The 17,382-nt window shown below is 41.9% G+C and overlaps 1 protein-coding gene across 2 annotated transcripts in view; it reads right to left on the bottom strand.

Annotated features, from left to right (window-relative positions):
• The window catches only part of BTBD7 (BTB domain containing 7), a 95,104-nt gene that overhangs the window by 57,487 nt on the left and 20,235 nt on the right, over positions 1–17,382 (bottom strand). For both annotated transcript variants that reach the window (XR_008629179.1, XM_055131015.1), the window contains exons 2-3: positions 2,759–2,946; positions 849–1,928 (exon numbers count right to left, since the gene is read on the bottom strand). Coding sequence is in view for 1 of the 2 variants with exons in the window: in XM_055131015.1 (XP_054986990.1) it covers positions 849–1,928; positions 2,759–2,840 (1,162 nt within the window). In the remaining variant the exon portion in view is untranslated. The remainder of the gene's footprint in view (positions 1–848; positions 1,929–2,758; positions 2,947–17,382) is intronic.

Here is a 17,382-nt window from a genome sequence, read left to right as displayed (position 1 = left end):
TTTTTTATGGGGGCCACTACCAGCAACGTTTGGCCCAGCAGTGCAGGTCTGACGGTTTGATGCTGGGGTGGTGGGCACAAGGGCCAACTCCCAGGGTACTGCTGGCAGGTGGGTCCTCCAGTGCTGGGACACGTGCTAGACAGGTGCTCACCTATGCCATCTAGCTCCTCTGCCTCACATATGTATCATTCTTTTAATGTAATTTTGATGTACTCATCTCCTATAATACCCAAAAATATCTGCGCTAACTTAAAAACTTTTAGTATAAATAATACATGTCACCCTAGCATCATATCTTGACAAGATGCAGTTAATGCTTCTGAAATAAGATGAGCTTGAAAATAAAGATACTTGGAGCTTGAAGAAACCCTGCCAAATCTTTAATGCAAATGTGTTTGTATTCAACTATAATCATTTTAATTTCTGTAATGAACCTTCATTCTTATTCTAAATATAAGGCAGTAAGTATAATCACAAGACTTTAAGGAGTCTGAGATCAAGAATAATCTTGAAAGTTGGGACATGATGGGTCTGCTTCAAAGCTCAGGTAGAGTGCAGGTGGGTAGTAGCTAGTTGAGTAATTATATATTCCACTCCTATCACCTTACATTCAGGAAGAATTACGCCTCATCCACTGCTTAGTCACTAGTTCTAAATGCTTGGTTTTAATAATAAATGAGTGATATTAATACTAATTCTCAAGTTATACCTCAGATGTCATTAGTATAGTGTCGAAATAAAAAAAAAATGAGCCCGTCACACTCCAAACACTGAAATAATAAAAATACTATGTGCGAAGTCTGGAAGACAAACATATAATTCCAGAAATCAGAACCAGAATTACGTACCTTGTGCAAGCATGTTAAATTCCAAGAACAGTGCTATGTGGTAAAGTTCCATGGCTTCCTCTGCCCTGGTCATGTTTGGCTTCCCCGCGACGAGAGCCTGGACTTCACTGAGACTGCCCACGGAGGGGCTGCAGTGCAACACCGAGAGGTCCACCACGTCAGTGTACATACAGTGTAGTATCACTTTTGCATATTTTTTTGGTATAATGGTCTCATCTAATATAATTCTTGTAGGAGTCCTCAGAGTTCGGTCTGTGATTTCTTCACCAGTTCGTATCCTCCTTTGCAATAAATTTCGAAAGAATGGGGACCTTGCTGAAATAATAGCTTTGTGAGCCTTGAGCTCTTCATCTAAACAGCTCTGATTGCCACCAAAAGCTTCAACCAGTTCAGAGTCGGAAGAGAAACTAAGGACGACATCGTAGTAACACATGTAATCAAAGAGTCCACGCATATCTACATCCAGGGGATTTGGTGTTCCAAATTCTTCACTAAGCTGAACAAGGATATCGACATTTTGAAACCTTGAGTCCTCCATTCCAAACTCTCCTGTATAAAGGTAGTGTAGCAAAGCAGAAAACATGGGCATGTCTATACCAGCTGTACTGATGTCCATGATGATCTCTGCCCCATACTCAGGTGAGGAAGAAAGCAACGTTTTAAAAAATGGACACCTTGCCGCCAAAATGGCACGATGAACAGGAAAACACGTTTCTTGAAATATTAAGTCTACATCAGTACAATACTTGAACTCATACAGGTCGGCCATATCTTTCTGCAATGTCCGGGCTTCTGGTCTAGCCAAACTGGCTTGTAGAGAAAGTTCCTTTAAGGCTGAAGTTCCCTCATATTCCTCCACTAACGCATTGACATCTCTAACATCCCACCCAGAGAGGAGTTCTCGCATCTGCTTGGCATGATCAGCAGACCTATTAGATTTTCGACGTTTAATAAACTTCTTTTTGAGGGTGGCAAGGCCCGAGGTTCTCTTTTTTTTGTCTTGTGGTTTCTCGTGGCCATGGTCAAGGCTATATAATTTTGACTCACAACCATAGCCTTGCTGAGAAAAGGATGATGTCCCTAAAAAGGAAATTAAACGAATGAAAATGTGTTTCATTTTCTTAATAATCATTTTCAACATTCACTTTAACACATTTTGTGCTTAAAATTTTTATAGGCATTTGAATTGCTGAAATACAAGTGATTGAAAGCCAGCCCCTGCGTGCAAAGCATGTACTCTGGCCGGCTGAACTACTACTCTGATCCCAAATAGCTAAGTTTTATATATAAATGCAAAGTAGAGACAGTAAATTATTCTTCATTTTATTTTTTGGTTTTTGGCCACACCCAGCAGTGTTCAGGGAACCATATGTAGTATCTTAATGCTGGAAGATTATTCTTAATTTTAAAAAAGCTTTCGATGTTATTTCTGATCAAATAACATAGCCATTAATTATGGATTTTTTTGGAAACCAGAGGAGTATTTGTGAATATTATTGTATGCAATATTTTATATGCAATTTTTATTTACATCTTTACAGTATATAATGTTGAATTTTTTCCCTTGTCTTAACTTACCCAAAGCTGTCTTTGTTGGGCAACATGTATGTCACAATTTTCACAGCAATGAAGATTGCTGGTTTTTGCACAAGTTAATTGGTAATTATAGTTAAGATAATCAGAGAAGAGAACAATAATATATTGAAGAAATGACTATCAAAGGATTAGGATAAAAAAACATAATGAACTAGATTACATTTGTTAGGGAAAATCTGAATACTAAATTATTAGCTGTGCAATAACTTTTCACAACTCAATTTTCTTTTCATTAGCAAAGATCAGTGAAAGCACACTCTCTTTTTATTTACATTAAAGGAAAAAAATGAAATTAGAAGAACTGAAATGGTTACCTATAAAAGTCTGCTGGGCTTGAGAATTTGCCCCTACCCTCGGGGAACATGAATGAGGATAGTTAGATGCATTAGCACCCATTTTCTTCAGTCACTCAGACCTTCCATCTGCTGGTTCTTCAGAGCACAACTCCAGAGGCCTCCACAGACTTTCAACCCTGGATCCAGCAGCCTCTTTTCATCCATTTCTTGATATGAAACAAAATAAATTTAATTCATTTCTTTAAGTGTTAACTCAAGTCGTTCAGCAAAAAAGGTAAGTGACTGAAAGTTGCTTTTATTTGCAAATAATGACATGTTGTCAAATCCACAAATTTAAACATAGAAATTTCAGAAAATCCAAACAAATAGGTATGAGTTGTAATTCAGCCTGGCAATTTTGCGTGATAAAATGTATTAATTACATATATCCTAAAAGAGTAAAAATCAACAGATTAAAATGTGCAGTCATAAAAATTATTTTCCAGCACAGGGGTAAGTATTTAAACTAAAAAGAAGTATTTCCATTTTTTAAATTCTTAGGGACAAGTACCACTTGTTATAACCTAAGTAATACACGAACACTTAAGAAGCTGAAATCAGAACTACACAAAGAGCAGATAATTAAGCGATCCATTTGTCGTTTTACTAATTTAGATGAAATTGCTTAAATCGATCTCTAATCTGTGTAATTGGGAATTTCACTAAAAGAGTGCTGAAGGAAAGGTGGGGCCAGTAATCTTTTTTTCCTTTAGTTTTTTACTTTCCTTTCCTCTTGTTATTTCTGCCCTGACGAGGGGCGACATATTGGTTCACAGTGCTCACACACCGTTAGCTGAGGTGTCTGCACATGGTGCATCAGAGATCCCAGCCCCCAAAGCTGCCGGGAATGCTCTGGGCTTGTGGGGCTTGTGGCTGGCCAGCTCTGTTAGGCTCTCTCTGGGCATAATTATCTTTAGGTTATTTGTTCTGTAATAATTTTGAAAGAAGTCATTATAGAGACATAAAGCAAAACAAAATAAAAAAACAAAACCAACACCCCTCAACTCTATCCTCCCCCAGTCCTGAAATAAAAATACAGCTTTCTATTACTTGAATTATGACAGTATGGAGAGAGCATTAGCAGTAAGAGAAAAATTTCAGCCATTATAGAATAAATTCCACACCATGAAACTTAACTTTTAGAGCTGCCTGGGAGATACACTAACCGAAAAGGAAAAAAAAAAACCCTTACGAGACTAGAATAGGAATGCTTCTAAAGTCTTATTCCATCTGCACAGATACAATTCACCTGACTAAAGAGCAACTAAAAAATCTTCTAACTTTCTAACTTCATAATGAAGGATGAGGCTTTAACAAATAGTTCTCTCTCTCTCTCTCTCTCTCTCTCTCTCTCTCTCTCTCTCTCTCACACACACACACACACACACACACACACACACACACACACACACACACACACAGAGTATCGCAAAAAACCTTTGGAAAAGAGAACCGTGTCAAGAGTCTTAAAGTTTATTTTCACCTCTTATTTCTGACACAGCATAAATTTAGGAATTTGAGGTTCAGGGCTGGGGAGGTGGCTCTATTTAAAAAAAAAATTTTATTGATTCACCGTGAGATATAGTTATAAGCTTTCATATCTGAGTTACAATCACACAATGATCAAACACCCATCCGTCCACCAGTGCACATTCCCCACCACCAATATCCCCAGAATACCCCCCTTCCCACCCTCCCACTGCCTCCATGGCAGACAATATTCCCCGTACTCTACTTTTGGGCATTATGGTTTGCAATGCAGATACTGAGTTTATCATGTTTGGACCTTTATCTACTTTTGGCACACATCTCCCATCTAGACCGATTCCTCCAACTATCATTTTCTTAGTGATCCCTCCTCTATGCCAGCTGTCCACGGGGAGGTGGCTCTAAGTGCTGAAGTGAGCCTGCTGAGGCTCCTGCTTCCACTCTTTTGAGAAACAACCCCAAGCACCCAGCTGGGAGTAAGCATCTCCCAAGCACCTGTGAGTGTGGCCCAACACCCACTCAAAGAAAGAAAACTATTTATTGGGACACACGCATGCACGCAAGCATGCACAAAAATGTACTTATCCACACAGAGAATTACCTACTGTAGAGTTCAAGAAAAGCCAGCAAGTTTCCTTATTAGATTTTATGTAACGTAGCACTAACTTTAATCTGGACACATTTCCTATCTGGAAATTACCCACCTACTCTAGGAGAACAAGTACATTAGATGTTTTATGCCTAAAGTCTGAGACCAAAGCATCAAAGCAGAAACATGACCTTGTGTCCTTTAAGTACCAAGCAACAAATTAAAAAATTTAATACACTACTTTGTATCATTAAATGACCCAAAAATGATCACTTCTTCCAGTGTTCTCTGTCTTCCCACCCCTTCCAATCTGGCCCCTACCACCCTCCCCCCTACACACAAAATCATAGCTGTGTTCAGGGGACCATATGCCATGCCAGGGATCAAACCTGGAAAATACAGTGAACAAGATAGTATAGATAGCCCTATACTATCTCTTTGGTTGCTCCAAAAGTCAGTTTTCTTAATGATGCACCATTTAAGTAAATTCACATTTTCCTGTTCTTCATTAGAAATGTAGAAAAGATGGCTTTTAAAAAATCTTTCTTACATATATTTTTTTATTCTGGGGCTACACCTGGTGTGGTACTACCAGTTCTGTACTTAGGGGATGCTCCTGGTGATACTTGGGGATTCATGAGATGCCAGGGATCAACCCAGGCCGCCTGCATGCAAAGCATGTGTTCCAGCTCACTGAGCTCTCTCTAGCCCTAAAAATTCATTTTTAATATTGTGATTCTTATAAATTAGAAACATTTGTTTATATCAGCTTCAGTTTAAATATAAAAACAAGCCTACTAAATCTTAGTTTTCAAGTTGAGTACTTAAAAGTTTCATGTCCTTAGGGCCAAAGAGATAGGGCACTTGCCTTACCCAGGTTTGGTCCTTGGCATCCATATGGTCCCCTGAGCACTGCCAGGAATGATTCACGAGTGCAGAACCAGGAGTAACCCCTGAACATTACTGTATGCCTGAGTCTCTCTCTCTCTTTTTTTTTTTTGCTTTTTGGGTCACACCTGGCGATGCACAGGGGTTAGTCCTGGCTCTGCACTCAGGAATTACCCCTGGCCATGCTCAGGGGATCATATGGGATGCTGGGATTTGAACCCGGGTCGGCCGCGTGCAAGGCAAACGCCCTACCCGCTGTGCTATCTCTCCAGCCCTGCCTCTCTTTTTAGACCTTTTACATGTATTAGCTCATTTAATTACTTTTTTTTGTTTTGTTTTGGGTCTCACCTGGCAGTGCTCAGGGCTTACTCTTGGCTCTGAGCTCAAGGATCACTCCTTGTGGGGCTTTGAGGACAATATGGGGTATTGGGGATGAAACTTATTTAATTAATACTTTTTTTTTTTTTTTTTTTGCTTTTTGGGTCACACCTGGCGATGCACAGGGGTTACTCCTGGCTCTGCACTCAGGAATTACCCCTGGCCGTGCTCAGGGGACCATATGGGATGCTGGGATTTGAACCCGGGTCCGCCGCGTGCAAGGCAAACGCCCTACCCGCTGTGCTATCTCTCCAGCCCCTAATTAATACTTTTTTTTTATTGATGAGTGTGAGAATGTAGCAACTAGTCCAAGGTCCAGAGATAATAAGAGAAGGGTAGAGTTACTGTGAATCCTTCGGTTCTATCACTGAGACATTTTATCATTTTGTTTTGGGGCCATACTTGGAGGTGTTCAGGGGTTACTCCTGGCTCTGCACTCAGGAACTTTTCTTGGGAGACTGGGGCACAATATGGGGCGCTGAGGAGTAAATACTAGTCAGCAGCATGCAAGGCAAGGCAAACCATCTACTTGCTGTACTATCACTCTGGTCCTGGCGCTGATACATTTTAACAGTCACAAAAACAAAGTCAATTAACAGTAAATTAGAAGCCAAGTCAGCAATAAGACCCTTGTCTTCTGAAGGCATCTTCAAAAAGATGAGACCAAACTGATAGGAGTTTTAGACAGTCACCACGGAGGCTGATGTCTCTCCAGGTCACCTAGTATAGGGATGGGTTATCTCCACCTAGCATTACAAACCCAATTCTTTCAATGACACTGAAAGCAGTAATTCATTATGGAAAAACAATTATGTTCCATTAGACATATTTATTAAGGCAGAGAAATCAGAATCTTAGAGCTGGATAAGACCTTCAAGGTTATTTCAACCAACCTGTTTGTAAAAAGTGAATTATAAATGCAAAGTAGTTGTGAATCAAATACCTGAGGAGAAATTAATATCCAGAATGGAACTCCTGGGCCAGAGACAGTACAATGGGCTGAGCAGGTTTTGCTCAGCCACCAGGGGTGACCCTAAGCAATTAGCCAAGGATAGCCCCAGAGCGCCACAGCGTGTGGCTAAGCCATCAAATGGAACAGGCTTGCTCTTTCAAGCAGTGCTCTCCCTTCAACATGCATTTCCTCTTTCTCTCCCTTCACATCTAAGTTTCACTCAATAAAATTGAACAGAGAACACCTGTGACTCAACAATTAGATTTTCTAAACTGGTGAATTTAAAGGAATATTTCAAAGAAGACATACATATGGTTAAAGTACCACATGCAAAGATATCAACAGTCCTGAGGAAAAAACAATCAAAACCACAATAAAACACAAACATACAGGGTGGGAGGGATAGTTCAGAGGGTAGGGCATTTGCTTTGCATGTGGCTGATCTAAGTTTGAATCCCCGGCATCCCACATGATGCCCTGAGCACCGCCAGAGTAATTCCTGAGTGCAGAGCCTGGAGTAACCCCTGTGCATCACTGGGCGTGATCCCAAAAAAGGTTAAAAAAAAAAAAAAAGAATGGCAATAAAACAGAATATAACAAGTGCTAGCAAGGATGTAGAAGATACTCTTAAAAAAAATATCTTTGACGGGGCTCCTAGGTGGTGTTCAGGATACCTGGGTACCCCCCGCCCCTGACAAATTTCAAGGAACTGGGCTGGCTGATCTACAAATATGATGCTACGAGAACCAGTGAGGATCCTTGGTGCAGGAGATTTTCTGGCCAGCGGAGCTTGGTGGCCTCCAGGGCTTATTGCTCAGAGGTAAAAACCTGAAGCCCGAAACTACTTCTCAGCTCTGTAACCAGAATGTAAATGTTTGTTGTTATCAGCTTCTGGTGACAGAGGTACATTGTGATTGCAATAAAGATCCATTTTGCCATCAGTTATTGCGGTTCGGAAAAAGAAGCATGGAAGGCTGAGTCACTTACCCAAGGTCAAAGAGCTGGAAAGTTGCAGAAGCAGGCTTGGAATTCAAGCTCTTCTATCTATGAACAATGTTATCTTTGCATTCCCCCCCCCCCCCCGTAATGATTTGCAGAAAAAATTTCTAGAGCAGACAAATATAGCTTCCTTTCAGAAATGGGAAGTGAGTACACACCTGACAGTGTTACTTTTGACACTTTAAAGGCTCTCTCACATGAACGGAAAGAAGAACTAAAAGGATGGCTTTTGAGATCATAGCAAGAACCTTTCTAAATATTTACACCTAGACCTAGCCCTGCTCTCTGATGGCAGGATGACAGACACTCCATGTCTGATTCATCCAGCAGCCCTCACCCACTGGGAGCGGTGAGCGCCGCTATGCCCAAGGCACCGGGAGTGACCTGGTAACACAGCAGCAGCTGCACTGGGAACAGGGGTCTTACAAAACTGAGAAAAAGTCCTGCCTTCCTACTTTAAAACCAGGCCCTTATGAATATGAGTTCATCTAAGAAAAGTTTAAGAATGCCATTTGTAGAGCTGGAGCGATAGCACAGCGGGTAGAGCATTTGCCTTGCACATAGCCGACTGGGGTTTGATTCCCAACATCCCATATGGTCCCCTGAGCACTGCCAGGAGTAATTCCTGAGTGCAGAGCCAGGAGTAACAACCCCTGTGCATCGCCAGGTGTGACCCAAAAAGAAAAAAAATGCCACTTGATATGAAGAAATAGGATATTTTAAATTTTCAGTGAAAAGGAGGACTGGAGTAGATATAATAGGGCAGTGTCTTAATGATGGCTAGTCATCCTGCCCATTAGAACACCTGCTCATATTCACAGAATCTTTGCTGATATGCTAAACAGAAACTACATGTTTTTTTTTTTCTTTCCTACTCTAAATGGAAACTTCTTCCTAAATTCATTTGAAAGCTATAATTAGGAGAAATCTTGTATACAGAAGTCATACTCAAAGATACACTGGTGAGTCTGATGATTAAGTCAGAAACTCAAGGGGAGAGTTTAGCAGCTTACACCTGAACTTTGTAAACTGTGGGCTGTGACCCCATGCGGGGTTACATAATCTTTAAAAACCTTTTTTATATAGAATTAATTTATGATTTATTATCAGTAAGTGTTGGGTTTGTACACCATTTCATATACCGATTTACCCAGAGCTGCATAAAAGTTTCTCAAGCTTTCCACCCAATCTGGAGTGGGAAAGATCCAAGCAGCCTGGCTTAGCGCACTAGCCTTCAAAACAGTGAGTGAGGCTGATGTTCCATCCCAGCCACCACATGTGCCCAGCATGGTTGGCATCTCTGGGTTTTAGGGGGCACCCCTGCAGTCTGTGCACCGGGTTCCAGAGCAATTTCTGGTTGCACTGCAGCTACACTGTGCTCAAGCACCACAAGTGAAAACAGGATGCAGCTCCTATGAGCACCACAACTAAAGAGATACGTGACCAATATAGGTAGAAGTGCTTGGTGAACACCAAAGCCTAATGCGTGACCTCATGTGTCCCCCAGGTGAGTTCCAAACCAAGTGTTTGAGGACTAGAGTCAGGAGTGTGTAGGACCCTCTATGATCTCAATAGCTGTCAATGGGGACATTAAATTTTTTCAATGAAAAAGGGAAGTCAGATAAAACTTTCACCCTCAAAGAATTCTTATGAGGTCTTTTGTAGAGCAACGGGAAAGGATTTCCTGTCTCCTTCCTTAAGCACAGTGGTCTTCCTGTACCACCCACTTGTAACAGAAACGCTGCAAAAAGGCTGTTACAGTGCAAATATATCCAACTGGAACACACATCCTAGGTACTGATTAAATGACATGTAGTCTCTATTTAAAAACGAGTTAGCATTTAAAATCTCCACAATAAAAAAACCACAATTTTTAGTTAAGGTAAAACGAAGTCCTTATTAGAGAGTACAGAGTGAATACTGATGCAAAACCAGCAATGCTGAGCTGAGAAAATGGTTCAATGGGTAGAGTATATCCCTTTTATACAGAAACCCCAGATTATGCCTGGCACCAATGGTCTTGTGCCCTCTGAGCACTGTGCCAGGAGTAGCCCTAAACATCACTCAGTGTGCTCCCTCTCAAAAGAGCAATGAAATTATGAACCCAGAATATAAGCAAAGTTTGGGTATACAAGGGCCAGGGGTGGGGGTGGGGGGAGAGAGAAGAAGGATAAAGAAAGTGGACTTAAATTCCCATGACATATGAAGGAAAAAAAATGCAGGCAGAGCACACATGGGCCCAGGAGATAGCACAAAAGGTTTCTGTCACATACCTGACATGTGAGACGGCACAACTTTGATTCCCCTACTATGCCCTCCAAGCACTGGCAGGGTGGCCCCCAGGAAAACCAAACTCAGGCATAGAACCATCTGGTGGGCCACGTGTCACAGAGGGTAGCTCCAAGGACCTCTCAGCACTACTCAGCAGGTAAAAACAGTTTAAAAGCCAGCACACACTCTGAAATATAGAACTTCCTTATACAGCAAGCCCTCAAGTAAGGCTGTTTCCTTATCATGATGATGCAAAAAAAAAAAAAACTCTGGACAACACTAAATGAAAACCTGGGTTTATCTGGCCAAAAAGCTTGTGAAAAAAAGTGCTCTGCAACATTAATCATCAGAGAAATGGAAATCAAAGCAATGATATATCACCTTACACCACAGAGACTAGCACTCATCAAAAAGAACAAAACCCACCAGTGTTGCCATGGATGTGAGGAAAACAATATAGACATTCATCCATTTCTCAAAAAACTAGGAATTGAGCTTTTCATTTGACCAGGCAATTCCTGGGTATATCCTTGGGATATACCCCAAGGACCCAAAACACAGGGAGAAAAGACATTTGAACTTCTATGTTCCCTGTAGCACTATTCACAATAGTCAAAATCTGGAAACAACCCAGATGCCCAAGAACAGCTGACTGGATAAAGAGACTATAGTACACAGTGGAGTATTGCACAGCCTTAAAAAATGATAAAATCCTACAATTTACTGCTACATGGATGGACCTACAAAGTATCACACTGAATGAGGTTGCAGAGAGACAGAGCAACTTAGAATGTCTCTCATATGCAGGATATAAAGAAACATAGTAGGGGAACAACAAATGCCCAAAGGAAATAGAAATGAAGACCATCAGAACTGTAGTCCTTAGTAGGAAGCCTGCAGGGAGTGGAGTAAGAGGAACAGGACAGGGAGGGAAACACTTAAACAACAGTGGAGGGAAGTGGTGGGCCAGAGGAGGGAGTGCTGGAAGGTGGCAAAGTATTATACATGAAGTCCTATCGGCAACAGGACTGTAAGCCACAGTGGAAAAAACGTATTTGAAGAGTCTCTCCAAGAGGTAAGCTACGGGGTCGGAGGAAAACTGGGGAAGCTGATGGAGGGAAGTGGACACTGGTGAAGGGACTGGTGCTGGAGCATTACATGAAACCCAATCATAAATAATTCTGTACTCCAACAGTGACTAAGTAGAATTTTTTAAAAATGAAGAAAAAGAAAATCCCTGGTTTATCACGTCATTTTACTTAAAGCCACAGTTTCCAAAGTACCTACTGAAAAGAGACTAAGTGAGAATTTATCGCACTAATTTTCACTTCCAGAGGTAACATTCAGATGAGTATTATTAGCATTCTGCTGAGGATATTATTACAAATGTCTCATCAATGTTTGAAGAAGGTAAATGCAAAAAAGAGGCAACAAAATGATACTGCTTGTTCTTAGTGCTCAAAGCCACTCCTGGCCTAATCTGGCTTCACCGCACAGCGCTAATGGCAGAGAGGTACCATCCACTCTTTCCAACCCTCAATACAAAAACCTGCGAATGTCTGCACTGTCATACAAAATACCAGCAAGATTGCTTGATTATTTTATTTACTATGGTCCTCTTTTCTTTTCTGGGGGGTGGGGAGAGGAAGAATGGGGCTTGGGCCTCTCCTGGCAGTGCTCAAGAGACTATTCCTGGTTCTATGCTCAATGATCAGAGGACTATAAAACGGTGACTGGAATTTGAGCCAAAGTCAATGGGATATAAAACAAAAACCTTAACACCTGTACTATCTTTCCGGCTTCTTAATTAAGATTTTTATAGAGTCTCTCTTAAAACTGAGATTTCTTGTACCGAGAAAAAATATACCCCAGAGAGAGGCTGATGTCTTCTATGTGGGAATCACCACTGGGATGTTTTGTTTACAGAAATATCTTGCAGCATCACTTACCCCACAAATCAATAAATCCATGGTATTTCTAGAATTATTAACGAGACACAATTATATTTCCCTGAAATATTTCTTTCTTCTTTTTTTTTTTTTTTGCTTTTTGGGTCACAACCGGCAATTCACAGGGGTGCTCAGGGGACCATACAGGATGCTGGGAATCGAACCCAGATTGGCCACGTGTAAGGCAAACACCCTATCTGCTGTGCGATTGCTCCAGCCCCCTCCCTAAAATATTACTATCTGTAGTTTTGATCTTACTTTCTTGCCAGTGAGATATCTTAAACCATTTCTTCATATTGGCTGAGACAGAGAAGTCTTCATTTGATTCCTACAATGTCTCCTTGAGTATTTCCTGGGCTGGAGAGTGGGTGGATCACCTGCCTTGCACGTGGTCGACCTGGTTCAATCCCTAGTACCCCATATGGTCCTTTGAGCCCTGTAAGGAGTGATTTTTGAGTGCAGAGTCAAAAGCCCTGAGCATCACTGGGTGTGCCTCCCCCTGGCCCCCACAATAAAATAAAAAGCATAAAAACATTTCCTGGCACTGGAGGGATAGCTGGCAGCGCACTGACCCCTTCCCCTGCATCTCCAGGTGGAGCCAGAAGTTCAATGCAGGCACATGGTCCCCTCTCCCCCAAGCACTGTAGGGTGTAATCCTGGAGGTCCCTAGCACCATGGGGGAGGGTGGGGGTGGGGGAAGGGTGTCTCAAGGGGCCAAGCAGCATTGCACCTGTGTCCTCAGGCCCTTGCCTTGAAAAGCTGCCCGACTGACCGAGAATCACGAGGGGACCCGAGGCCTCTCAAATACCCACCAGGAGCCTCCCCAAATTCCTAAAAGCACTTGCTGGGCTGGAGAGAGAGATCGAAGGGCACTGTCTACCAGGTATGACCCACCAAAGTATTTCCTGTTCCTATACCAGGGGATGCAGCTCCCTTTGCTTGAAATGCATTTCTACAGGTTTTTTTTTTTTTTTTCCATGGTTGACTGTTTTTATCCGGTCTCTGCTTAAATGTCACCTCTGGGAGACCTTTCCTAATCACCCTCTACAAAAGAACATCCCCTCCCCTCCCTTCCATCCCTTTTTCCACTCTTCATTTTCTTTTTCTTTAAATTACCTCCCTGTGTGCTTGTTATTAGTTTTACACTACAATGTAAGCAACCAGGAGAGCCACAATGCCTTGCATACTGGAGGCATGGGGCTGTTTTTATTTGGTGATGGGGTGGGGGGGTGGGGAGGGTGCACTGGGGGGAACCCAGTGGTGCTCAGGATCATTCCTGGAAGGGCTCAGGGCCCATATAGGGTGGGGATCGAACAGCAGGACAACAGCATATAAGCAAGTGCCTTAACATGCTATGTTATATCTCCTGCTACAGATGACTGGGTTTAAAAAGTAACATTTAATAAGGAAAGGCTTGGCTCTCCCCCGAGATGTGACCCAAATGGCCACAGGTGTGCGGCCTCTCTGCTGCTAGATGACCATGATCCCGGAGGCCACCTAAACTACTTTTGGTACCAGCAGCTTCTTGCAGAAATGTCTCTAGACTGTGAACTAAGCCATGGCCCAATGCTGCCCCAGGAGGGGATAGTTTTTTCTCTCTAGGCTTTTTCTTTGGCGGGGGGTGTGGCGACCACCATCTTATAAGGACCACTAAAGAGAGGTGAGAGCTTGCAATGATGCAGTTTCTGGCAGATATTTCCCTGGACTTAGTTACTAAAATAGTAAAATACAGAAATCCAAAGCTGAACCTCATATCTCTTCATTCTCAGCAATGGAAAACAAATTATCAAATGCTTACTTTTTCAGCAGGTCTGACTGGGGTGGGGGGAGCTCCAAACAATAATAGTGAGGTTTTTTTTTTGTGGAAATATTGAATGTAATCAAAGTAAAGAGAAAGTAAAGTAAAAATTATCAGCTATACAGGTGGAGGGGTGGGGGTGGGATGAGAGGTATACCAGGGTTCTTGGTGGTGGAATATGTGCACTGGTGAAGGGATGGGTGTTCGAGCATTGTATAACTGAGACTTAAGCCTGAATGCTTTGTAACTTTCCACATGGTGATTTAATAAAAAATTTAAATAAAAAAAAGGGAAAGGCTTGTTTTGCACACAAGTGCATGTGTGTGTATGTGTGTGTGTGTGTGTGTGTGTGTGTGTGAGAGAGAGAGAGAGAGAGAGAGAGAGAGAGAGAGAGAGAGAGAGAGCGAGAGAGAGAGAGAGAGAGAGCGAGAGAGAGAGCCAAGGTAGTTTTTATTGAAGCATATTAGTAAGGTATGAGGCAAGAGACAGGGAAAAATGTGTGCTCAAGAGAGATCACAGGCTTCTCCAGGGTGAAAACAGGCCAGCAAAGAAACAGACAAGCAAGTGAGACACATGTTCAAGGGAAAACACAGGCTTGAAGAGCAAGTCAGAAAGGAGTTGTTTGTAAGAGATCTTTTGTTTGCTTGTTTTGGGGCCACCCCCAGTAGTGCTCAGGAGACACTATGGGCTCACGTTCTGGGGACTGCTGCTGGCGATATTTAGATAACCGTGAGGTGCCAGGGATCAAACCAAAGTCTCTGACATGCACTCTAGTCTACTGAGTTATCTTTCTGGCTAACTTGCCAGTTTTGGTGCTCAAGGCTTATTCTAGACTCTGTATTAAGGAAACCATTCCTTATGGTGCTCAGGGGATCACATGAGGCATCAGGAATTGAACCCAGGTTGGCTTTGTGTAAGGTAAGAGCTCTACCCACTCTACTCTATTTCTGGCCCCCCATGATAATCTTTTAAGCTTTTCAGCCAAGAAACTGTTTCTTAGAACCCATATACCTTGTATATGGTTGTGTTTTAGAAGAATGAGATTTAAAAACTGCACTAGTATACTTGGGAAGGAAAAAAAATCTAGAAAAATGCACAAAGATTAACACAACCTCAAATTTTATTGAGAAAATTAAAAATACATAAGCAATAAAGTATTTGTTTTATTTTGGGGGGCACACTTGGTGGTGTTCTGGACTCACTCCTGGCTCTGCACTCAGGGATCACTCCTGGCAGTGAGTGCTCAGGTGACAATTTGAAATGCTGGAGATTGAACATGGGTTGACTGCAGGAAAGACAAACACCCTACCTGCTTTACTATCATTCTGGCCCAATGAAGTGTTTTTTAAAACTTGATTCTTCAAGAACACAAAATTATCATAAAATTCAGAAACTCCATTTCTGGACACATATCCTCCACCCCTAGCAAAATCTTTTATTTATTTATTTATTTATTTTTTTTTTTGCTTTTTGGGTCACACCCAGCAGCGCACAGGGGTTGGTTACTCCTGGCTCTGCACTCAGGAATTACTCCTGGCAGTGCTGGGGGACCATATGGGATGCTGGGAATCGAACCCAAGTCGGCCACGTGCAAGGCAAACGCCCTACCGCTGTGCTATCACTCCAGCCCCAACCTAGCAAAATCTTAACAGGTATCTGTACACCCCCGTTCATAGTCACATTATTTATCATGGCCAAGAGGAAGTAAAGTAAATATTCACTGGCAGATAAACAGAGGAATAAATGTGACATCACTTGTATCACTAATCTTAAGGAGGAAGTGAATCAAGAACACAATGAGCTATCATTTACCTCATGCCCCCTGTAATGTCTACCATAAATAAGACAAAGCACAAATGCTGAGGAAGATGTAGAGGAAAAAGAACCCTTGCGGGTTTTTTGAGGGAGTTATGAATTGGTATAGTCACTGTGGAAAATGACAGTGAGGTTTCTCAAAACCTTAGAAACAGAACCACAGTGATCCAGCAATTTCACTTCTAAGGCTATATCCCAAGAAAATGAAAACACAATGTTAGGGCAATACCAGCAGCACATTCAGAGCAGTGTTATTTACAACAGCCAAGACAGAGAGACATTCTCAGTGTTCAAGGGTGAATAAATTGGTAAAGAAGACATACTCCTCACAATCTCACCAGAGTATTATTCTGTCAGGAAAAGAAGAAATCCTGCTCTCTGCAATAACAAGGATGGGTGTGAGAGTATTATTCCAAGTGGAGTCAAGAGATAAAAACACAAATACTGTATGAGCTTACTTTAATATGGATGTTAAAAAAGTGCACAGAGGTATCAGAGAGATGAAGATGATCAAAAGGTTAAAATTCCCGGTTTGAAGGTATATCAACCATAGCTGACACTGCTTTATGGTATGTATTTGATCAGAGAATAAATTCTCAGAATTCTCATCACAAGGGGAAGACATTTCTCTTCTTCTTGACAACTACACATGATTACAGATCATTTCACAGTATGAGAAAGTAAAATCATTATACTGCATAAAATTCACAATGCTGTAAATTATTTTTCAATGAAACTGAAAAAATCAAGTTCAAAAGCAGGCAAAAACATGGCACACAACATACAATGGAGTATTATTCATCCTCAGAAGGAGGCTGGACCAAGCACAAGTCTTGCACATATGAGGCCCTGGGTTTGATCCCTGGTACCACATGCTCTCCAAACACTGCCAGGTCCTAAACACCACTGAGCCCAAGCACTACCAGGAGTGGCTCCTACCCGCATACACAGAAGATACATACATAGTACATTCTGTTTACCCACTACCAAAACAGGTTAAGCTAGCAAACACTTTTATCCATATTAAGGAAAGCTATCATTTTTTGGATACTGTTTGGATAAGCCCTCAAAGATGATCAAAGCACCTTTGCGTTATCCCTAAGGAGTTATCCCACAGAAGAGCCAGGTATCGTGGTGGGGCAGCACAGAAGTAGTAGCTAAACCAAAAGGGGGGTACTTGGTGGCATCTGTACCCACGTTCTCTTCCCCAGCAGGGCCACAGTAGAGCTCTTCTGACCAGGGCACTGCAGATACAGAAGAGCTTCTTCTCTCCATCAGTACCATCATCGAAATGTTTGTGGTTAATGATTGTGTCAACAGTCACTGACAGTTTGCCAGTCTGCTGGTCACCAATCATCAGCTCGTACTAACCACAACTAAAAGGCACCAAGTTATTCACAGCCTTAATGCCAGATTCCCGCTTGGAGACTCGAAGAATGATACCAGGGTTTCTCAAGTCAACTCATCTACAGATCT

Source organism: Sorex araneus, chromosome 3 (assembly GCF_027595985.1).
Source record: "Sorex araneus isolate mSorAra2 chromosome 3, mSorAra2.pri, whole genome shotgun sequence".
Taxonomy (NCBI): Eukaryota; Metazoa; Chordata; class Mammalia; order Eulipotyphla; family Soricidae; genus Sorex; species Sorex araneus.
This window is presented reverse-complemented; position numbering and strand designations above follow the sequence as displayed.